Source organism: Lacerta agilis, chromosome 18 (assembly GCF_009819535.1).
Source record: "Lacerta agilis isolate rLacAgi1 chromosome 18, rLacAgi1.pri, whole genome shotgun sequence".
NCBI classification, from domain to species: domain Eukaryota; kingdom Metazoa; phylum Chordata; class Lepidosauria; order Squamata; family Lacertidae; genus Lacerta; species Lacerta agilis.
The window spans coordinates 10609765-10633691 of record NC_046329.1 but is presented as its reverse complement, the minus strand read 5'-3'; the positions used below and the strand labels follow the sequence as shown (position 1 = coordinate 10633691).

At 48.1% G+C, this 23927-nt stretch overlaps 1 protein-coding gene across 1 annotated transcript in view; it reads left to right on the top strand.

The window, feature by feature from the left end:
* Nucleotides 1-10843: 10843 nt before the first annotated feature.
* Nucleotides 10844-23927, top strand: part of LOC117039747 (polypyrimidine tract-binding protein 1-like) — a gene marked incomplete at its 3' end in the record, with an annotated part of 28356 nt that continues 15272 nt past the window's right edge. The window contains 2 exon segments of the mRNA XM_033136930.1: nucleotides 10844-10966; nucleotides 18438-18468. Of these exon segments, the coding sequence (XP_032992821.1) occupies nucleotides 10959-10966; nucleotides 18438-18468 (39 nt within the window).

The window sequence follows — 23927 nt, the reverse complement described above, 5'->3', positions numbered from 1 at the left end:
TATTTCCTTGACATCTGACGGGAGGGTGCCACCACCGAGAAGGCCCTCTGCCTGGTTCCCTGTAACCTCGCTTCTCGCAGGGAGGGAACCACCAGAAGGCCCTCGGGAGATGGACCCCGGTGTCCGGGGTGGAGACACTCCTTCAGGTCTGCTGGGCCGAGGCCATTTAGGGTTTCCAAGGTCAGCACTTTGAATAAATATCCTGGGAGCCAATGTAGGTCTTTCAGGACCGGTGTTATATGGTCTCAGTGGCCGCTCCCAGTCCTCAGTCTGGCTGCCGCATTCTGGATCAGTTTCAGTTTCCGGGTCACCTTCAAAGGTAGCCCCGCGGAGAGCGCATGGCAGTAGTCCAAGCGGGAGATAACCAGAGCATGCACCACTCTGGCCAGACAGGGTACCCTTGATAGGGTAGGAACCCTCACTGCCCCGCTGGGACTTGGAACGCAGAGCTCCAACGTCCAAATCTTAACTTCCTTTCTGCTAAATTTCCAGCATCCTTGTAGAGGGCGGGTTCTGTTTGTTTCCTGGCTAAGGAGGTGGCCCGGATCCATGCACGTAGCATCAGTTGGGGTGCCTGACCCTCAAATCTCGAGAGGCCCCTGGGACCCAGCACTTTCTCTCTCGTTTGGTTCCTGCATGGTCACAACGGGGTCATATATGTATATGTGTATAATTTATATACGATCAAGAAAGAGGAATAAATCGTTTCGTCTCCGTCCTTTTGCAAATGTTAAAGTCCAGTGCCGGATTTACGTAAAAGCTAAACAAGCTATAGCTTAGGGCCCCACTCTCTTGGGGGGCCCCAAAAAAAATCAAAGGGGAAAAAACCTGGATGTACATTTCCAAAATATAAGATAAAAAACAAACAAAATAAAACCTACATACAGCAACTGTGTTTTGTGTTGCGTTGGCTACTAGCATGTAAGTCTGTCTGCTAGCCTGCTCCCTAAAATATGACCGGTTTGCTAATTTCTATATATAGGGTCCCTCGGTTCTCAAACTTAATACATTCCGGAAGACTGTTCCAAAACCAAGGTGTGCTTTCCCATAGAAAGTAATGCAAAATGGATTAATCCGTTCCAGGTTTTTAAAAACAACCCCAAGACATTGCATTTCACTATTAATATACTTTTTAATTGTATTTCAGTTCAACCATTACTTCGATAAAATACATATTTTGTTATGTGCAAATGGCTTTAGATACCTATTCGGTCCATAAATGACCTTATAGTATATATTCGACACAAAAAACAGTGACAATTTCTTGTTGGCAAAAGGTAGCTGGACATAGAAAGGGCCCCGTTACCTTCAGGAGCTGAGGGCCGCATCAAACCTAAATCCGGCCCTGGTTATGTCAGAGACGGGGGAAACATTTTGCAGCCAGAGGGCCGCATTCCCTTCTGGGCAACTTTCCGGGGGCCACATGGTGGCAGCGGGAGGGGCCAGTCAAAAGTGGGCGGAGTCCCAAATGGATGAATTTAACCTTCGCACGGCAAGCTGGTTTCTAGACAGGCACAGCTCTCTCTACCTTACATCTGGACAAGCTGCGAAACTGTTCAGAAACGGGCAACCCCAATGGACCGCAGTGTAAAAAAAAAAAAAAAAAAAAAGACACGGCACGAAAGGAAAACGGGCTGGTGGGGAGAAGGAAAGAAAGAAAGCTCATAAGCCGTAGCTCAGTTGGTCAGAGCGCGGTGCTGGTAACGCCAAGGTTGCAGGTTCGATCCCCGCGTGAATCTATGACCACACCTTTAAAGGACGTGGCTCCCTCCCAAAAATATTGGGAACTGCAGCTCACCCCTCACAGAGCACCCAATAGCAAACTAGAGTTCCCAGGACCCTTTGTGCCGGGCAGCCGTGCGTTTGAAATATATAGCGTGGGTGTGAGTGCTGTTGTGCCAGGCAAAAAAACCACACAGGCTGAGATTATATATTTAAAAGTAAATTACAGTCCTTATCTGCTTGGAAACTCTCTTTTAAAGTAGATTGCCCTCTGCAACCCAACATGACCTTCATCTCTGTTAATTTTATCCACACACACACCTTTTTTGGGGGGGTCATCACTTTGTTGCTGCTGTTGCCGTTTTTAAAAAAACGAATGCTAGCTTGACTGGAAGTCGAACTACGCTGCAACGCCTCCCGGCTTCCACCAGAGGGCGCGAAGACCCTGCAGATGTTACAGATGTGGCTCCAAATGCTGCTTCGATAAAGGGCTCGTTTCGTTATAGCAACAGCGAGAAACCTGTCTCCTGCCTGGCCTTGGCGCACGTAGCTCAGCACTGCCCGCACTGGCAGGCAGCAGCTGCCCCAGCATTTCAGGAACGGGGCATTCCCAGTCCTGCCTGGCCTTAATGAAAAAGAAACGGCAGCTGGGCGGGAGGCGGTCAAGTGGCTGAGCCCAGGACTCTGGCACTCCGGTTTCCAGCACCCGGCAGGTGAGAAACGGAGAGCCCTGAGAAATTATGCATGATCTCCTCTGGATTTAGGAGCTGCGATAAGTATCCTCGGAGGTCTCTGCTCAGCCGCCGGCTGTTCTGTGTGAGCTGGGCCCCATTACCCTCTGCTATATCTATAGCTAAAGGTAAAGGGACCCCTGACCATTAGGTCCAGTCTAAGGGAAAGCGAGGGACGCGGGTGGCGCTGTGGGTCAAACCACTGTGTCGCTTGGGCTTGCCGATCAGAAGGTCGGCGGTTCGAATCCCCGCGATGGTGTGAGCTCCCGTTGCTCGGTCCCTGCTCCTGCCCACCTAGCAGTTCGAAAGCACATCAAAGTGCAAGTAGATAAATAGGGACCGCTCCGGCGGGAAGGTAAACGGAGTTTATGTGCGCTGCTCTGGTTCGCCAGAAGCGGCTTAGTCATGCTGGCCACATGACCCGGAAGCTGGACGCCAGCAAACTGGGCCAGTAAAGTGAGATGAGCGCCGCAACCCCAGAGTCGTCCACGACTGGACCTAACGGGTCAGGGGTCCCTTTACCTTTTAAGGGAAAGCGGGACATTCCGGGATCAAATCAGAAACCGGGACAGCTTCTGTAAATCCGGGACTGGAAAATAGGGGCACTTGGAGGGTCTGCACTACTGAGCTTAAGTTATTCATCCTGTAAGGTTATATGCAAGTTTATATATCATTCTGGCAAGACTCTTGACCACCGACCAGAAGCAAGGGACGTCTTAGACAGCTAGAAGGGACTCTGTACTTGAAGAGGCAGAGAAAGGTCAATTTGCTCTTTCCAGGTGCAACATGTTGTTGTTTTCCTGCATGGCTTCATTTCTCACTGTTATTTCTGCAAGCCTTAAAGGAATGCGAACCACTTATCTGGCTGCCTCCGCTCTGCTTCTGCAATCTTTCGGCTGGACACGGCTTCCAGTTTTGCTCCTGCAAAAAAACCAGCTCCTTCCACCCAGCCAATTGCTGTGCAAAAGCTTCCAGGTTCGGAGAAATCACAGGAGGCCGATTCAGTGGTCCCTTGGTTCTCAAATTTAATCCGTTCCGGAAGTCCGTTCCAAAACCAAGGCGTGCTTCTTTCCCATAGAAAGTCATGCAAAACGGATCGATCCGTTCCAGGATTTTAAAAGCAACCCCTTAAAACACCAATTAGCATGAATTTTACTATCTAAACGAGACCACTGATCCATAAAATGAAAGCGATAAACAATGTACCGCAGTCACGCAATCAATCAGTAGCTGAACTGGGTTCCACACAGTCACAAAAACAAGGGGGGGGGGGATAGCCGCAAAAAGAAAAATGCAAAATAAATAGCAAAAACAGACAGAGATTGGTGTAATCTCACTGTATACATGATGTACAAGTGACCATAAAATATTTCATATTTCATAGCACTCAAAATGGATCACGTTCGGCTTCCGAAAAAAGTTCGCAAACCGGAACACTTCCTTCCGGGTTTGCAGTGTTTGGGTTCCAAATTGCTTGAGTACCAAGGCGTTCGACAACCAAGGTACAGCTGTAGTGGTCTGTGAGTGTTTGAGCATCCCCTCTGAGTGTCCCGGTTATCCAGGGACAATCCCAGAATCACAGAAGGACCCGGGGAGTGGGGGGAATCCTGGGATAGCATGATAGAACTCAGGAGTGTGAGCAGCTGGGCAGATAAAATTTTGGCCGCCGCAAAAAAAGGTGGGTGTGTGATGCACAGAAAACAGTCTGCATTTCTCGGAGAGGCCATCCGAGGAGTCTAGCGGTTCTTTCCTCTTGCCCGAAGCAAAGGGGGCTGTTTGTCTAAATAAGACAGGCAATTTCTTGATGGAGTGGAAGAATGCAAAGAATCCAGAGGAAAAACCAGTTAGAGGAGAAGAAGCAGAGGCCAGAGAAAGGGGCTATATTTTTTTAATAGGGGGAAAGATACTTGCACCCATTTCTAGCTATTTAAGGGGAGTTTTCTCAGGCGCGGCGTGGAGATTTGGTCATGGTTTCCCTACCCTAATGCCGGGGCTGCAACCAGTTAGACAAGACCAAGTTTCCTGGAGTTTTTGCACCGTCCGTGTTTCCTAAGGAATTTGCCTCCACTGCAAGGCAAGCCCTTGGCTCCAGCTGCCTGCAGACACACCATATATCCACAGCACGTTTTAAAGGATATAAAGGTAAAGGGTAAAGGACCCCTGACAGTTAAGTCCAGTCGCAGACGACTCTGGGGTTGCGGCGCTAATCTCGCTTTACTGGCCGAGGGAGCCGGTGTTTGTCCACAGACAGTTTTTCCGGGTCATGTAGCCAGCACGACTAAGCCGCTTCTGGCGAACCAGAGCAGCGCACGGAAACGCCGTTTGCCTTCCCACCAGAGCGGTACCTATTTATCTACTTGCACTTCATGCTTTCGAACTGCTAGGAGCAGGGACCGAGCAACGGGAGCTCACCCCGTCATTGCGGGGATTCGAACTGCCGACCTTCCAATCGGCAAGCCCTAGAGGCTAAGTGGTTTAAACCACAGCGCCACCCGCGTCCCTATATCCAAAAAGGATATGGATTCCCCAAAAAATATTTTTGGGAACTGCGGCATTACCCCTCGCTGTGCTACAGTTCCCGGCACCCTGAACAGACCACAGTTCCCAGGATCCTTCGGTGGGTGGGAGGGAAGGGGGTGAGCACTGGGTGGAGGGGTGGAGGGGCAACCTGCGTTTATGGGGTGGTGGTTAGTTACCAGCAATGCCCTCCTGACACACAAGCCAGTCCCTACAACTGGAAGCGGTAAAGTTTAAGAAACAGACATTTCGGCTTCCTGGAACCCTCTGTCGCAGACCTTACTGTGCCCACATTGTTACGAAGGCTCTTCTTCAGTGCTGATGGAAAACTTGTCATTGAGAAGTTCTCCTAACTTCTGAACACACGTTCCGCCAAATGGACCCATTATTTTTCTTCCGTTTTTGCAAGCAACCGTCCCTGATATAATTACCAGCGCTGTTTTTCTTGGGGTAGAGGCTCCAGAACTCACTGTGAACATCCGTCCATCCCCTGTCCCCCCGGTTCTCTTATACAGTCGTACCTCGGAAGCTGGACGTAAACCGTTCCGGAAGTCCGTTCGACTTCTGAAAAAGGTTCGGGAACCGAGGCGCAGCTTCCGATGGGCTGCGGGGAGCTCCTGCAGCCCATCGGAAGCCGCGTCGGACGTTCGGGTTCCAAAGAACGTTCGCAAAACCGGAACGCTGATTTCGGGGTTTGCGGCGTTCGGGAGCCGAAACGTAGAGGTGCTGGAACCGAGATCCAGCGGGTTCTGGCTGGGAAAGAAAAAAGAAGCCCCTGATCAATACTATTGGTTATTTTCGCTGTTTTATATTTTTCCAGCTGAGCTGTTGGATGAAGAACAGCAGTGCAGAACAAGGAGAAAAGCCCAATTCAGACAAGCACCGCGTTTCATTCGCGCATTTGGGAATTAAGCAGATCCGCTTTCAGATGCGAACTGGAGCCCCTTCCCTGCTCCGGCCCGCTGAAATTAACAGCCGTCTCCGTTAATTTCTACCTGTTTAAGGACTAACAACGGATGCAAATTTGTGTGCGATTTTCACCTTTGTTTATTTAAAGGGTTATTCGGATGCTGTAGACAAGCTGGAATTTAAGGGTGGCTTTTCCGAAACCACTCCGGGCCGTTTCCGTCCGTGTTTGCTCCGATGGGAAGTTTCCATGACACTCAGATGAGATGAAAGAAGCTGGAGAGCATGAATAAACCATCCCTGCCCTGAATTATTTAGCGATGGACCTTGTGGCGTTCGAAGGGGGGGGGGAATGAGCCCTTCGTCCCTCATCAACAGCCTTGATGTTTCTGCCATCTCTGTCGCCCCCAGGTATATACGCCAGCCAACGCTGAGCTTTATAATGCAGGAGCCAGAACGAGCCTCGTTTTTAAAAGAATAAAGGAAGGGAATCTTGGGTCTTTGTTCACTTCCAAACAACCTGCTCAATCGTACACTGTTATTTCTTGGATTTACACCTCGCCCACCCTCCCCAAGGGCAGCAAAGCAAAAAAAGCAATTGCTACAACAGTTAAAAACACTCTTAAAAACATCTCAGGAGGAACGGTTGAAGGATCTGGGTATGTTTAGCCTGGAAAAGAGAAGACACGAGAAGTGTATGGATAGTTATGTGCATACACAGCCTTGATACAAGCATGCAGCAAGCGAGCCGCTGGAATTTCTACCTTCTGCAGAAAAGCTGCATTACGGAGCCGAAGATAGCAGATCCTTTTGGGTGGCGGCACCCAGGTTGTGTGGTGTAGTGATTAAGAGCGGTAGACTCATAATCTGGTGAACGGGGTTCGCATCTCCTCTCCTCCACATGCAGCTGCTGGGTGACCTTGGGCTAGCCACACTTCTCTGAAGTCTCTCAGCCCCACTCACCTCACAGAGTGATTGTTATGGGAGAGGAAGGAAAAGGAGATTGTTAGCAGCTTTGAGACTCCTTAGGGTAGTGATAATGCGGGATATCAAATCCAAACTCTTCTTCTTCTTCATGATCTGCAATATATTGGCAGGCCAGAAATTACGAAACTGGTCTCTCGACATGGACTTCAAACCGGTTTTTGGGTGATATATTGATTCAACTGGAGTGAATTGGGACAGCGCCGGGTTTTGGGGGCGATACCTAGGGTGTATATCGGTCGCTCAAGTTTGGAAGCCGCTGCAAAACGACCGCAAAACTTTGGCACTGGTTTGGAGAGGACCCCAGATTTTGGGGTTCGTAGTTAATGAAGCCGTCGGGCAGGACACGCGGCGCACAAACAGAGGCCTTTCTGTCTCAGAAAGCCAGCGTTTGTGGTTTCAACAAAATTCCGGACCACAATAGGCAGGAAATGGCTGGGGTAGATCCCCTCTCTCTCTCTCTTCCTTTTCACAGTGTATACGAGGAAATGAGTAATCAGAAAGGAGCCGCCCGAAGCAGGAAAAGTGTCGAAATTATATGAACGGCAAATGCCAAAACAAGACGCAGCCCCGTCCAATTGCAGTAAATTTTTGGAAGATTCGGCAGGGTGCGGAGGGAATCTGCTAATAATTGTTCCTTCCCTTTGGGGTTTTTTTTTGAATTAGTTCTCGTTGCTTATTCAGAAGCACACACATCAGAAAGGTTAGAGAAATCATATGCACCATACATTTAAAGGATTTGGCTTCCTGGGAATTGTAGTTTGCCCCCGCACAGGGCTACACTTCCCGGCACAGTTAAACTACAGTTCTGAGGGTGTTTTTTTTTTTTGAGGGAAGGGAGTCTTAAATGTGCTTTAAGTGAGCGCTGTGTGTGCAGTCTTGGGTTATTTTAAAAGGGACGAATGCTTGCTAAATAGAAAGAAACTCCCGATTCCAAGGCAGTCTATCCCCAAACATCAATTGCAGGGGGTGGGAGGCAGAAAGGGTCCGTTCCTCACCATACATTTAAAGCACGTTACATCGTCTAAAGAATCCTGGGAACTGTGGTTTGTTAAGAATGCCACTAATTGTGGCCACTTGTAAGGGGGGGAACTACCGTTCCCAGGATCCTTTGGGGGGAGCCATGGGTCATTGTGGACTTCCTGGAGGGCATTTATTCTGGCAGCAGAGGGATCAAATTGATCTTTGGATGCTATGACAGAGGAATTCACCTAAGTTTTACAAAGGAGATCTTTTAGGACAACTTACGATGGTTGTCCGTCTAGTTCAAGCCATGGTTTTCCCAGTAGTGATGTACGGAAGTGAGAGCTGGACCATAAAGAAGGCTGATCGCCGAAGAATTGATGCTTTTGAATTCTGGTGCTGGAGGAGACTCTTGAGAGTCACATGGACTGCAAGAAGATCAAACTTATCCATCCTTAAAGAAATCAGCCCTGAGTGTTCACTGGAAGGGCAGATCCTGAAGCTGAGGCTCCAATCCTTTGGCCACCTCGTGAGAAGAGAAGACTCCCTGGAAAAGACCCTGATGTTGGGAAAGATGGAGGGCACAAGGAGAAGGGGACGACAGAGGATGAGATGGTGGGACAGTATTCTCGAAGCTGCCAACATGAGTCTGACCAAACTGCGGGAGGCAGTGAAGGATAGGTGTGCCTGGCGTGCTCTGGTCCAGGGGGTCACCAAGAATCGAACACGACTAAATGACTAAATAACAACAACAAGAATGCCGTGAATTGTGGCCACCTGTAAGGGGGGGGGGACTAAAGTTCCCAGGATCCTTTGGGGGAGCCAAGTGCTATGAAGATATGGCGTGGGTCTTTGTAGGCTTCATGGAGGACATTTTTTCTGGCAGCAAAGGGATCAAACTGATCTTTGGGGCTATGACAAAGGAATTCACCTAAGTTTTACAAAGGAGATCTATTAGGACAGCGTACGATGGTTAGCTCAGTTCCGTTAAAATCACTGGGTCTGCTCTGGGGGAAAGCTTGGTTGGCGACATTCAGTCGCAGAACCCAGATTTCTGCCTCTTGCAGAAGCTTTGGAGTTTGGCACCCAGGCAGGCCCGCAGTTCACAAGTCTCTTGGCTAAATGAGGGTTGGGGTGGAGGGGAAGGCAATTTCATCCTGCCACGGGCAAAGAAAGGCAACCTGGCATTGAAATTACATCCCTCCCTGCCGAAACCCAATACAGCCGTGAAACAGAATATGCATGCGGCGCTGTTGCTCCCAAACAGGTGGTGAACTGGAGATGGAAGCCTGAAATGAAAGCAGAGAAAACTTAATTTAAAACGAAAAAAAAAATCCTTCCAGTAGCACCATAGAGACCAACTAAGTTTGTTATTGCTATGAGCTTTTGTGTGCATGCATTCAGATGTGTGTATCTGAAGAAGTGTGCGTGCACACGAAAGCTCATACCAAGAACAAACTTAGTTGGTCTCTAAGGTGCTACTGGAAGGATTTTAAAATTATTAATTATTTTGTTTTGACTACGGCAGACCAACACGGCTACCTACCTGTAACTTATTTAAAATATCTGAAGAAGTGTGCATGCACACGAAAGCTCATACCAAGAACAAACCTGGTTGGTCTCTAAGGTGCTACTGGAAGGAATTTTTTATTTTATTTTGTTTTAATTTAAAACGCCTTTCTTGCTTTCTCATTCTTCCTTACACCCGCCACCCCCCACTTATTCTTCTCCACCCCCCCCCCCGGGGTCTCCTTCCCCAACTACCATGTAGTCCTGTCTCCTGGTTTCTGCCTCTTGCGCCTTAAGTTCTCCCTCCACGGTTGACAATAGCTATGGTTGCCATGGGAATTATTCAACCCCCATTGCAAACCAGGTTTATTACCAAAATTTGCAGCCTTTCCGCTGTCTGCAATGAGCAAATTGAACAAGGCCAATTGGAATAGCTCAACACAACAGTGGTTCCCCCAAATTCAGCTGAAAATTTCTCTAGGGCCCACCCGAGATGGGTCTCAATGGCCCCCAAAATGGTGGTGGAAGAGCTTGGCATAACCAATTATTATTATTAATTAAATTTGTATATCGGCCTATACCTGCAAGTCTCACGGCGGCTCCCAGGATAAAAACACAAAATGCATAATCAAAATTAAAATAGCCCAGTAAACCCCCCCCCACACACACACACACATTTTATGGAGCGCATTTTCTATTGATATCTAGCTCCTCTTTTGGAATTGATAAATCCTTTACCACAACGACTTCCTTGTGGCAGGGAGTTCCATAGTTGAACAAACCAAAGAATTCTTTCCTGAATTTTTCCTACTCAACATCCTTTTTTTTTGAGGGGACTCAAGAGAGACTATGAAACCCAGGGTCTAAAATTCCCTAACTGCAGCACCGTGTGCTTGTTTTGTTGTTAAATTGTCACCACCTGAACTCGGGATCCAGCTACGAATATATTATCTGAAGAAGTGTGCATGCACATAAAAGCTCATACCAAGAACAAACTTAGCTGCTCTCTAAGGTGCTACTGGAAGGAATTTTTTTATTTTTTATTTTGTTTTGACTATGGCAGACCAACACGGCTACCTACCTGTAACTGAAACATATATTTTTTATTTGCCCCCTCTCAAAATGGCCGCGGCAGCCTCAAGTGCCAGGCTTCCGACGCCAGCCACGTTCGCTTCCAAGACCATCCACGCGCTCGCAATTCCTTTGCCCATACCCAAAATGGCCGCCGACGGGCCCACTCACTCTGGAAGACACAGCGGACAGCGATGGGGAGCCCGCCCCCAAAATGGCCTCCCGCCCGGAGCTCGAGACGTCGTCGTCATCCTCCCCCTCACCCCGCGCGCCGCTCGGGCGAGCGAATCGCAACGCGCGCCGGAGCCGGAGCCCGCCCCCGTCACCTAGCCCCAGCCAATGGGAAGCCACGAACCGGGAGGAGCCCGCCGCCCGCCTCGTCAATGTGACAGCGGCGCCTAGCCAATGGGGCCCCGGCGCCTAAAAAGGGGACGAGGGCGGGTCCCGCCCCGCGCCGCCATTTTGTGAGTCTATATAACACGTAGCCGTTGAGTCCGCTCCTGCTGTTCCAGCGCGTCCCAACTCCGCTTCCCTTTCGGGTCGCCTTCGTGTGCCATGGACGGGTGAGCGGAAGGGAAGGGGAGCGGTTTGTGAGGGGAAATCACCTCAGAGAAAGAGAGAGAGAGAAGGGGGGGAGGGGCGGTTGAGAGGGGAAAAGCGAAGCGCGGAGCTTACCTGACGGCGTCGAGGAGGGACTCGTGAGGGGGGAAAGTCCCGCCTGAGGGGAGTTGGTATCGGGTTCCGTGAGGCGGGCGTGTGTGTGTGTGCGTGAAAACTAGGCCCCGCTTTCCCCCCCCCTGAAAGTTGAGGCGAATGGCTTTCTGAAGTAGAAAGTTGGGGGGGAGGGAGGGGGAGAGAAGAGAAGAGGAGCGGGCACGCGCGCGCGCGCGCCACCCCCCTCTCCCGTCTCCCCCTCCCTCCTCCTCCTCTTCCTCTCCTTTGAAAGAAGTTCTATATGCGCGCGCATATGCACTCCCCTTTTCCCCTCCCCCCCCCACGCGAAAGTTCTAACCGGCGCGCGCGCCCGCTACTGCGCGCCCCCTCCCCCACCCGCTCCCGTTCGGTGAACGTTCTGAAGCTCCGAGCGTGGGTGGGGGTGGGGGGGGGAGAGCGAGCGCGCTCCCGCGGCTCCTCCGGCAACGTTCGATTCGCGCGCGCGACCGCCCAGGCTCAAACGTTCTAAACTAAAGTTCTTCTCGCTCCTCCTCCTCCTCCTCCGCCGAATTAAGGGGGCGTTGTGTGTAAAGGGGGGGGGGAGAAATCGTCGGAAGAAGGCGCATGCGCTTCAACACCCATCTAACGCCCCCCCCACCCGTGGATGCTCGCTCCGTCTGTATTTCAAACCCACCCCTGAAACTTTGTTCCCGAGTGTCTGTCTCTGCTAAGTCTTCTCTTAGCCACGCCCTCTTCTCTCTCTCTCTCTCTCCTCTTCCTTTCCTCCTAATTCCCCCCCTTCCTCTTTCTTACTCTGCCCCCCTCCAAGCCTTTTTTCCCCCCCCGGGGGTGGGCTTACATATGCATACCCTCCAACGTTTCTCCCGTGAAAATAGGGGCGTCCTAAGGAAAAGCGGGACGTTCTGGGATCAACTGGGAGGGCTTCTGTGAATCCAGGACATTCCCTGGAAAATAAGGACACTTGGAGGGTCTGCATATGTCTCTTAAGGATGCAGGGATCCTTAACTAGGGGTTAAATCCTGCTGAACTGTGATGCACTCAGGTTCGGCCTTCTGTTGCAAGAATATTTGCCCTATCTCATGAATGAACCCAAAATCACATGAGGCGGTGGTGGAAGGCCTTCGAGGGAGCTAAAAGAAAAAGGGAAGTCCATGTGTGCAGTCTTGCACGTGGGTTAAAAAGAGAAGTTGTGGAGTGTGGAGAAGCCACAAGTCTAGCAAAGGGCAGTGGGCGCTTGGGCAACAGATTCGAGCACTGCAGAGGGTTCGGCTAGATGACCCTCGTGGTCCCTTCCAACAGATCTGTGATTCTCGCCACCCCATAACAGATTAAGACTTTCAGAGACAGGGTATTCTCAGCCTTGCCTGGGGATGCCAGCGACTAGACCTGGGAGCTTCTGCACCGAGTTTTGTGCCTTCCTTTAAAAAATAAAATTAAAATGGCAGTCCTCCTGATTCTGAATGAAGGGCTGGTCCATCTATCTCAGCGTTATCTACAGTGATTAGCAGATACAATTTCCTGGGTTCCAGATGGGATTTTTCCAGGCCTACAAGGAGATGTTTGGGGTTGATCCTGGGACTTTCTGCATGGGAAGCAGACTCTCTACTGTTGAGCAATGGCTCTTCCCAAAACAGCACGAACATGCTTAATGGTCCTTACTCTTCTGTCCTCCCTTCTCCTTTTTTACCAGCTTAGTCCTGAGTAAACCAGGGCAGTGAATGCACACACACTTTCCCAGGCAGGGAGCCTCTCGCAACCCATCCTGGAGATGCCAGAGGTTGAACTTTGGGGACTTTTTGCATGCAGAGAGTTCTCAGGGCAGTTTAAAGGAGTAAACAAAGCGAACAAATAAAACGGCTCACACCCCACCCCACTGCTATGTTAGAAAGGAAGCAATGGTGACTGGGAATAAAGCTATGTGAACTGAGTGGTGGGTGTGGAAGAAGAAATGAGGAGGTGCAAAACTGAAAGGATGAAGAAGGAAATCCTTTAATGGAGGCACCCTTTAATGTACTTACAGAACAATTAGTGATTTGGATTATCTTAGTTAGCCTGATGCAGAGTATACCTTTCATTCCCCACGCCCCCATGGTTCCCATATTCTCCTGATCAGCAAGCCCTAGACTCTGTGGTTTAACCCACAGCGCCACCTGGGTCCCACTGGTTCCCATATTCTCAGTACTCTAGGTCCCATCTTCTTTGCAGGCTTTGCTGCCTTCTATGGGTCAGGGTAGCTGCCTCCTCCTCCTCTCAACTTACATTTATGAAGCCTGTGGTGTGCTTCTCCACTTACTATCCTTATCTGGATATCTTGCTTCTGAAACTACCCTTCTCCAACGCCTTCTCCCTGAGTACCTGAAGTGTTTGGTTGTGGCCCTCTTGCCTCGGTCTCTTGACTGCGCACTGGTGAAAGAATGTACTAAAAACACGTTCGCTTCTTCCTTACTGCCAGGATAGATGAGAACTTTAAACTCTCTCCCTCACAGAGTTCCACTATCGGCATACTTTCCTGGAGATCATTGATTGACCTTGGTCAACTTTGTAGATAGTTTTTCTCATTGCCTTGGTGGCAAGCACGTAACTGTCTAGGCAACCTGGTTGCAGTACTTTGTAACATGGGCAGGCTGGCTTGCAAGATACCTTTTTTAAAAAACCTATTAAAAACCTCCTAGAATCCTGAAGTCTAGCAAACAGGAGTAATATACTCCTAATAAAAATTCCCCAGGCATTTTTTGCTATTGACATGGGTCCAGTTGCGACAACATGGAGATTTCAGGGTGTCAGGCTGGCGACTGACATCTCCATTGAGCCAGCTGACTCACGCACAGTCCTCCTCCATCCGCAGGAAAGTTAAGTGCAGGGCTGAGTACAGATAATTTGACTGTGTTGCAGCCTTTCCACCGGCTACCCAAATGGAACTCAGACCACAGTTCAAAATCCTCTGCCTTAGTCAAAAGTTAATTCCATTTCCATTTCCGCTGTGTGTGTTTCTCCTCCTTCCACACTGAGACACCCTTATGTACTCCTTTGCTTTGCTTTTGGGAAAAGCGATACTCCATTTTAACCCTGCCTTATTTGCAAATGAAAGTTTTTGTGCAGTTTCACTGCTTCCCTGCCTGCTACTTAATTCTAGTTTTCTAGTAGTTGGTCCATCATGTGGCTTCACATTCTGTTGTGTGGGTGCCCATTCAGTGTCCCAAAGGCTGCTCCCTCGCGCTTCCTCCCACTTGTGAGTGTGTCAGGAAGCTTCCCACCTGTTTTTCTATGCATTGCAAAAGGGCATGCTGGGAAGGTCCTATTTCTGCCACACCCTTCCTTCCATTTACCTCCTAGAAAATGCTTCCTCCTACAATTTGCATGAGAATCTTAAGTTTCCCTGCAGGCGTAGCTGGGTGGAGATTGTTGCCTAGGTGTGGAGAGCAATGTATGGCTGGGACTTCTGCTTTTCTTTTGAAGTCACCTTTTAAAGGTGACCTTGAGAATGGGGGGGGGAATGCAAAGAAAGTGGGTGGCAGGAGATTGTGCTTATGTGGGGGCGGTTTGTGTAGCAAACAACCCTGTGAAAGTATAACTATCTGGTGGAAGTATAACTTAACAGCCAATATAAGAAACTGTGTGATGATAAACTAGTCCAGGCATAGACAAACTCGGCTCTCCAGTTGTTTTGGGACTACAACTCCCATCATCCCTGACCACTGGTCCTGTTAGCTAGGGATGATGGGAGTTGTAGTCCCAAAACATCTGGAGGGCAGTTTGTCCATGCCTGAACTTTTCAGTATATTGTCCTGGCAGTTCCTGTCCACCGAAACTGTTCAGTCATCCCCACAAAACCACGCGAGCTTTTGGTTCAGAGCTTGAACAAGGGGAAGTAATATTTCTGAGCCAGAAATAAAACTTTTTGGGCACTAGCCCTGTATATAACTGAAAAAAAAGAACCATCGCATGTGAGTGCCACTTTAAAATTCCAGTTACAGGTGGGTAGCCGTGTTGGTCTGCCATAGTCGAAACAAATAGGAATTCTTTTCAGTAGCACCTTAGAGACCAACTGAGTTTGTTCTTGGTATGAGCTTTCGTGTGCATGCACACTTCTTCAGATACACGGAAGCTCATACCAAGAACAACTCAGTTGGTCTCTAAGGTGCTACTGGATAGAATTTCCTATTTTGTTTAAATTCCAGTGTGACTGGGTACATGAAAGTATTTGACCCCTGTGCCACGTCACAAAAATGAATTAATCTCTGTCAATTGTCAGTTGATTTCAACTTCTATTTCCTATTGATGGGGTGAATGTTTTTCCACACACACCCCCAGCCCTGTAAAGTGTTATATGTTTGGAAACTAATGCTTTTTCAACCCTTAAGTTGTAGTCTGTGGTGAATGTGGAAGGAATATCCAGTAGAAACAAGGGATATTTTCAGATAAATGGGAATAGGTTCCTTAAACTATGATCAGTAACCCTTCTCCATCTTGAGCTCCCATGAAGTCCTTTACTCAGCAGGAGAGCAGCACCATTCAGAACCAGCTGTACTCCCAATCCTGGATCACACTGTCTGTTCTCCAACAGAGCCTCTACCTTGTTAGGAATGAACCTCAGCTTATTGGACCAAATCAAATAAATGAGTGTATCTAGGCAACTCATTGAGGATTTCCACGGCCTCACTGTGGCACCAGGTGAATAAAAGGAAATAGAACTGGGTATGGGCATAGTGATGGCATCCAGACCCTCAGATGACCCAAAACATGCATTCTGTTTGATGCAATTCTGTCTTTAAGAAGTGATAAAGACCGGAATAGCTGACTACCACTGATAGATGTAGGTTTTGCAAAAAATAAAAAAATAAGTTTCCTGTGGGAGGCAAAATGTTGGATTTCCTTTGGTAGGAATCTGTCCGTTAAAATGCTGAGCCTCAGAATTGGTCCTGATAGAAAGTTCCTTTGACTGGCCAAGTCATAAGTTAAAACAAAATAAAAAAATCCTTCCAGTAGCACCTTGGAGACAAACTAAGTTTGTTCTTGGTATGAGCTTTTGTGTGCATGCACACTTCTTCAGATACACTGAAGCAGAAGTCACCAGACCCTTATATATTCTGTTTCAGTGTATCTGAAGAAGTGTGCATGCACACGAAAGTTCATACCAAGAACAACTTAGTTGGGTCTCTAAGGTGCTACTGGAAGGATTTTTTAATTTTGCAGACCAACACGGCTACCTACCTGTAACTCCATATGTTAAGTTTCCTGTAAGTATCCCACCATTCCACCCCCAGCCTTGACTCTTCCACGGGAAATAACTCCTTCAGTATGTTCTCATGGAGCTTGTTGATTTGACTCAAAGAGCACGCAAAAACTACATAAAATAGTTTCTAAGCAGCTAATTACAATTTCTCATTCGGTATTACTGAGGTTTTCCAGAACCTAACAGTTGCTCGGTTATGATCAGTTTAAAACCATTGTCTCAGTTGTATAAAAAAAAATAATCCTTGAATGAGCCCTTCCCCAGAGAAGCAGGAAATAAGAGTCATTGCTCTCAGAATGACTTTTGAGAGTTAGTCTGTCTTGGGAATTTCCTCCTATAGATGAACAGAAGCAAAATGCCTTTCCAATAACCCTGTATTTTTATTTTTTTAATTTTTTTTAGCCCTTACACAATTCGCATGATGAAACAGTGAAAAGCATCTCTTTGGTTGGGCTTCTCTACTGATTTCACAGATGGGTTTAATTAGTCCACTTGAACTAGGCATTCAAGATCCCAACAAAACCCATCTGTCTCCGCTGGCAATTCTAAACACCAGTGGGATTGTAAAAATCCTGCGTTCCCTCACTGAGCTTTTTCTTCTTTAAAAAAAAAAAGTCAGTGGTTCGCAATGGCAATTCCTGCTAGCTTGTAAGTACCACTGGCAGCCAGTCCTGAATCAAATGTAACACCAGCTGTGAGCTGCTGGGGGTGAGGAGTCAGAAGTTGCCTTCTGAAGAAGAAATGCGCAGGCAGTTGGGGCAAGGGAGCCCAGTGGTTTGCTGGGGTTAAACATAAGAGGCAGTCTGCCTGGTTTCTTTGAAATTGCCAAATGGGATCAGTTGACTGAAGTGAGCAAGGGGAGTGGTGAAGTAAGCTTTTTGTCTTAAAACTCCAGGTGTATGGCAATACGGGTTGGCTGTCTGGCCCCCTTCACGCATAAATGCTAATCCAAACCATGGTTTGGTTTGAGCAAGGAGCCACGTGCTGCTGAGCCATGGTTTGGCTACTGCGTTGTCCAAACCCAGGCTTGTGGCTGAGCACTCTCCACATGACCCCATGAGCGGCAACCAAGATTTGTCCTGTGGTTTGCAGCTTGTGGTTTGGGTGCACTCAGCATCCTGAGCCAGACGGTGGCTTAGTGCAGCGGCAAAACAACCAGGGGGTAGACCCATTTAAATTCATAGACACGTAGAGTTGGAAGGGACCCCGAGGATCACCTGGTGCAACCTGAATATGCAGCTGTCCCATGTGGGGATGGAACCTACAACCTTGGCATTGTCAGCACCACACTCTTAACCAACTGCAGCCATGATCTCCATTCTGAGAGACCTAGCTGTTTGGAGTGATCATTTTGTGATCACGCGTCTCTGAGGGACCTTAAAACCTGCAGTGCAGCCCTGCTCATTTTCCTTCTGTCTCTTTTCCCTCTACCCCCAGCACTGCTGTCTTGATATGCTGGGCGGGGGGAAGGGGTGAGGGAACCCAAATAATTTGTTGGGACAAGTACGGACCCCATTGCGTAGGGAGCCCAAGCTCTATAGTCAGGGCTGGGAAGTTTCTTGAGTAGTTTTTCCCCTTTGATACACACAATGGAAAAAGATGGACTCAGTGAGATTAGAGGACCTGATTCTAGACAGGTATTCATAACAAGGGTGTCTGCAAAAGGTGATAAGATCTCAACGTCCCTTAAAGAGCAACTTACTATTGTATGCATCATTAACTGCAAAAAACCTTGCTTCGCTAAGCTGGACAGAGCTGGGTGGAAGGTTAAGAGTACAATTTGAAACAGTTCTTGTTTTCTTCACAGAAATTAACAAACTAGCAATTCTCCTTTTGGGGGTGAATTGCCACTATGACTTACAAACTGAGGTGTGGTGACTGCCCTTTGACTTGGAAGTTGTGTTCTGTTGTGTTGTATTCTTAGAAATAGAAATATGCTTGCACTTTGCTGTTGGAAGAAATAGTTTCCTGCCTCGTAATTTTCTGAATACCTTTGGTGCTTGGTCCCTCGTCACTATTTTAAGCATACAGAGTTTTTCTTGCAAAGAATTGCATAGTTGTTGTTTTTATACCACTTGTATTTGAAAACCAATGTAATATTTTAACTTCTTCTCCTTCTCTTACAGCATTGTCCAAGATATAACAGTTGGTACAAAGGTAGGCATTCTTCTTCCTTTCTTTCATTGCTTCAGCAGATGTATGTTGTCCTGTAAACCACTGCATTCTTGCAGAAACAAGCTGCTTTTAAAATGGTTTTTTGTGACTTGTGTTACCTGGTATGAGGCTTATATAGTCGTTTCTGCATGTCTCTTGTGTTGGAACTGGAACACGCGATGGTAGGGAAATGTCCGGTGTGTTTTCAGGCACACAGTTCAGCGTGTGCAGAGTTGTGGTGTGGGCAGACTTAAGGCTTATGTTGAGCAATTTGTGCTTTTGCTAGAACCCCAAGATCCATCAAAAGGTTCAAAAGACATACACTTAGAAATATAGAATTCTAAGCACAGGAATATGTTCAAAGCAGCAGAACATAATGGTACTCAGTCTTTCTACAGAAAAATCCACTTCTGGTTAACTCACACACGCAGCTTCCTTAATTTCAGCTGTATAATATGAGAGAGTGTTTTGTTGCTAGTGTTAAAAGTCAGAAATCCTTGCCAATTTCCTCCTAACCACAAGTCACGCATCCACTTTGACCACTTAGAGTGGTCCTTGAATGTTCTGTTGTATGCAGGATGTCCTTGACAATTTGTAGATAGCTTAGTGATTGAAAATATAAATCAACGTTGCTATTAAATGTCCGGGGAGAGATCTGGACATACTTCTGCCTGAGAAAGAACCAGTCCCTAATTTTAGGGATGGTCCAGCTGTCTTTGTGCACACCCCAAGCCTGTATTGTAAAGTTGGTTTGCGATTAAACCGTCACCTGTATCCTGGGAGCGCAATAACACTTGGCCTTTTATCCTGCTGGTTTCGACCCAGCCTTGAAGTAAAGCTTTTATCTACAGAGAATGACAGTGGTAGGAACAGCACTGGCAGCAGCATAAAAGCTGAGACAGCAAACCTCAAGGAAAGTAAAGGATAGGATGTGCTAACTGTGAAAGATAGGTAGTAAAAAGACAAGACTTACAGGAGTGTAAAGATGTGTTCCTTACTTAGTTGAGAGGAGTGGCACCTAGTTTGCAACAGGCTCCTGTCTTTTAAGTTTGAAATCTAAAGAAAATCCTGCCCAGCAAAAGACCACTGGTTTACTAAAAGCTGGTTAAAATCGCACCTGAAGGCAAGGGGGGGGGGTGAATGTTCAGCCTGCTGTAATCACAACTTGGAAGGGAGGTGGGAACCAGGAAGCACTGTTGACTTTCGATAGATAATGAGCTGTGCAGGCCTGTTGAAATCCTAGGTGATCAAACACTGAAGCCTGCTGGTGCCTCCATTTTCTCAGTCCTGGCCCATCACTGAGTAATGAGCCCGTGGCTGTTCAGTCACCGGCTGGTACCTAACATAGGAAATAGGAATGTTTTTTTTTAATCACTAGCTTGCTCTTAATCCAGGAAAGAGAAGTGAAGTCATGCCTCATGGCGGACCACCGAGCCTTGGGTGGGTGTGTGGGGGGGAACCATGGCGTTTTCCAAGGCTCCCCCTTGCCACGATGACTGAACTGCCTGTGTCCCACTATACAAATGGCACAGGCTCTGTAACGCGCTTCATTGTCCCCTCCTCTGCGAGCCGCGCTTGAGAGCAATTAGCTCCGCCTGGCCGGATAGACCTGGTTTTGTAGGGAAGCCAGGATCTTTGCCATGGGAACAGCAATTACGGCTTCGGGCCACAGGCCAAGAATGCGAGCGAAGGAATTCTGGCCCCTCAATTTACGGCTTCAGTTCAAAGGCTGCAACAAGCTGGCTCTTGGTAGGCCTCGCTGAAGCGGGCTTGGCCACAGATGGGAGCCACATGTGCTGACACAAAGGGATATTGACTCACGCAGACCTTTTCTTGGCAGTCTAAAAATATGGGAAGCGCGTAGGGTATGCAGTTAATGTTGCTGTATATGTGTGGAGATGCCCATCTGTGCTGCAAATGGAGAAACTCCCATTTCCTTGGTTCTGAAATATCTGGCACAGCTTTCTCAGTGAAATCGTTGCTGGGAACAGATGACTCGAGTGACTGGGAATAGGAATTTTCCTAATTTACATCTGTGCTAGTATTTGGGAAACGTTAAGGTAGGCAAGGTCTTACCTCCACAAATTGCAGGTGTGTGTGTGTGTATGTTTGATGCTACATCTTGTGTAAAATGCAACACTCCCTGCAAGTGGAAAACTAGCCACTTGCAGTCAGAAAGGTCTAGAAAGTTGTGTTTTGTAATGCAACAACAGCCTGGCTTTCCATTTGCAGTATGTGTGTCGATGTAAAGGGAGCAATTTAAATAATAGCCCTTACCTTCAGCCTGAAGTGGTTCATTTTGCTTTGTCATCTTGTTTTGTGTTTTTGTACCTGGCTCCAATTTGGTGTAGCTTCCAGACAAACAATCCTGCCTACTGTGTACTTTAGCTTTTCACTCCACTTCAGCATGAGCTTTACCTTGGGTGAGGCTGCAGCCATCAAGTCAGTACAGATCTTCCCTTCCCTGTAGAAAGGCCCCTTAAAATAGTGGCCTTTTAGCATGTGGAAGAAGTACCAAGTGACTTGGAATGCCACCTTATACTGAGACGGACCATTGCTCTATCTAGTGTCCTATTGGTTCTGAATAAACCTAGCGGTGGAGCAAGGAAACGGCTAGGAAGTTTGCAAAGCTAAGCAGGGACTTGCATTGCAATTAGGTGCACCATGTAAGAACTGAAGACCCCAAGTTGCCCTGGCTCTGTTAGGTGGTAATTTTGTTCCCAAGTTCTGTTGGCATCAGTTGAGGCAGGAAGCATCCTGACTGTGTGTATGCCATGTGCTCGGCACATGTTTTCTTCATCGCTAAACCTGTCTTGCTAGCATGTCCCAAGGTTTTCAAGCAACCCACTTCTCTGCCGTGACCTTGGCCTCAACTCTGGCTGGGGCTCGATCTGCAAGCTTTATTTGGATTCCTGAGCTTTTATTGGGTGGCCGTCCTCCTTTAAAGACTGCCTGGGCTATTGGGAACAGAAGCTGACACAGGTTTCTCCTGCGTTTGCCACAGAGCTTGGGTGCTGCACAGTTTGGGGCATGTTACCATGAGCGGGTGGCGCTGTGGGTTAAACCACAGAGCCTAGGGCTTGCCGATCAGAAGGTCGGCGGTTCGAATCCCCGCACTGACGGGGTGAGCTCCCGTCGCTCGGTCCCAGCTCCTGCCCACCTAGCAGTTCAAAAGCATGTCAAAAGTGAGAGTAGATAAATAGGTACTGCCCCGGCGGGAAGGTAAACGGCGTTTCCGTGCGCTGCTCTGGTTCGCCAGAAGCGGCTTAGTCCTGCTGGCCACGTGACCCGGAAGCTGGACGCCGGCTCCCTCGGCCAGTAACGTGAGATGAGCGCCGCAACCCCAGAGTCGTCCACGACTGGACCTAACGGTCAGGGGTCCCTTTACCTTTACCTTTACCATAAGCTTAGTATCGCTACTTGCCTCGAGCAGGCTAGTTTCAAATGTCCATCTTGGTTCTTTGGTGAAGACTTTAAATCACTACAGTGTGCTGTGATAGTTCTAAAACGTGATTCTGTTGTTCCGTTTCAAAGGGGGGGAGGCGTGTTTGTAGCCCTCCTGTAACACAGGTTGGCAACTAGCTGTGTGGCAGGCCAGTTGGGCCCGCTATAGACCCGAAGGGCCGAGTTGCTTCCTCCTTTGCCCTATCATCATACTCTTTCTCCATAGCAAAGGTGCAGATGTGGTCCGTGCCCTTTAAATATCGGGCCATCCCAATTCTTACACAGCCTGGGCCCTAGAATCATGTCTGATGTGACGTTTCCCCTCTAGCTGCTTTTTGGCAAGTTCACCTAATTGTGTGATGGCAAGGTGAGTTTGCGGGAGGTTTCAACATAACGCTAAAATGTTAACCTTTGGTTGCAGCCATGTTAGTCGTGGCTCAGAGTAAGCTTGTATAAATGAAGGACGTGAGTAACTGAGCCCATTCATTTCCCTGGGTTTACTCTGAGCAGAACTTAGTTGATGCAGGCCCTTTGATTCAACAACCCTGCCTAGAACTTCTGATCCCACCTTTCGGTGTGCAGCAGCTGAGTTTTGCCAGCTTTAAGAAGCGCTTTAAAATTTGATTTAGGTCGGAACCATGCCTTGCCCTCCTAATTGTAAATGCTGGCGGCAGCTAGCTTGGTGTGGAGTGCCCTATCAGACAAGCATGACTGCATAACTTTGGTTACTCTGAGCTCAGGAATTCTGAGCGGTTAATAACAATAGCCACACCCCTCAGACTCTCTCAAAGGGCAGGTTTGTTTCATGGCGTGTCTCCATAGTAGCTGGAAGGAGTCTGGCTGGGGCATGGAGGGAGAGCAGAGTAAGACCATTATTTCTCTTTGCTCCTCTGTAGTTGTGAACAGAACTTTTAAGAAATAGGCATATGCTGTTGCCTACTCTGGCATTAAAAAACCAAAACATCATAGGCCTTCGTACCATTTGAAACAGCAATACAGTATTCTAGTACAGTGCTTTATGTCTATAGTGGATGTGCAGTCTCATTGGTGGAGATCTGTGTTCCCCCCATGCTGAATGCAGAAGATTTTTTTATCTGGAATGGGGTAAAGAAATTACGATGCATTCCGAAACTATACATGGCTGCCTTAGTTCAGGCATTGTATTTAGCAATGGTTTGTTGTGATGCATGCATTTGGTGAGACATAGTTGAAGCTATCACTCTTCCTCTGGCGGGCAGCTGCTATGGGAGTGGCGTGGAAATGAAATATGAAAGTGGATTTGCAGGTCTTAATTGGGGTTGCTGAGCACTTAGGGGAAAGCAGAGAATCAGTTTTAAAAAACGTGTGTTTGGCTGTCTGTTTGGAAACACTTGTCTTCCAGCCTAGGACCAAGGCAAGCCATCGTTCACGGTGATGTTTGACCCCTGCAATTCGGCCACCCACAGGAAATACAGGAATTAACCTGTCCTTGGTAGAGAATAGTGCAGCCTGCAACCATAGGGGCAAAATGGCAAGCCTGAATGGCCCACAGAGAATGTACATGCTCAGAACTGGAGCAGAGATTTTGCCCGGAGGCTATTGCCCTGCTGCTTGCTTTGGGCAAAGGAAATCAAGGCGAAGAAGCTTGCTTGCATGCCTATTTTAACCGGTTTGAGGTGTGAAGTAATGGTGAGAGGTAGGAGGTGTTGAATGGCTGCTTACCTAGCAGCAACTGCTGGGAATGCCAGCTGTGTTCTGCACCTAATAGGTAGCGTTTCAGCTACAGAAAGCTTTCTTTTCCTGCTGTATAGGAAAGGGGACACCCAGTCCGGCTTCGGGGGAGTCTGAAAGGGAAGAGCAACCAAGCTTTGTTAACAAGGGCCCCATTGTGTGGCCAGTTGGAAAATCTAGGACAAGATAATCGTAGAACGGAGCCGTAGAATTTGGGGGGTGGGAGAGGGGCCCATTCTGATTTAAAACGTGCTGCTATACCCATTTCATTTACCTACACCAGTAGGGGTCTGTTAGTCTTGGGGTAC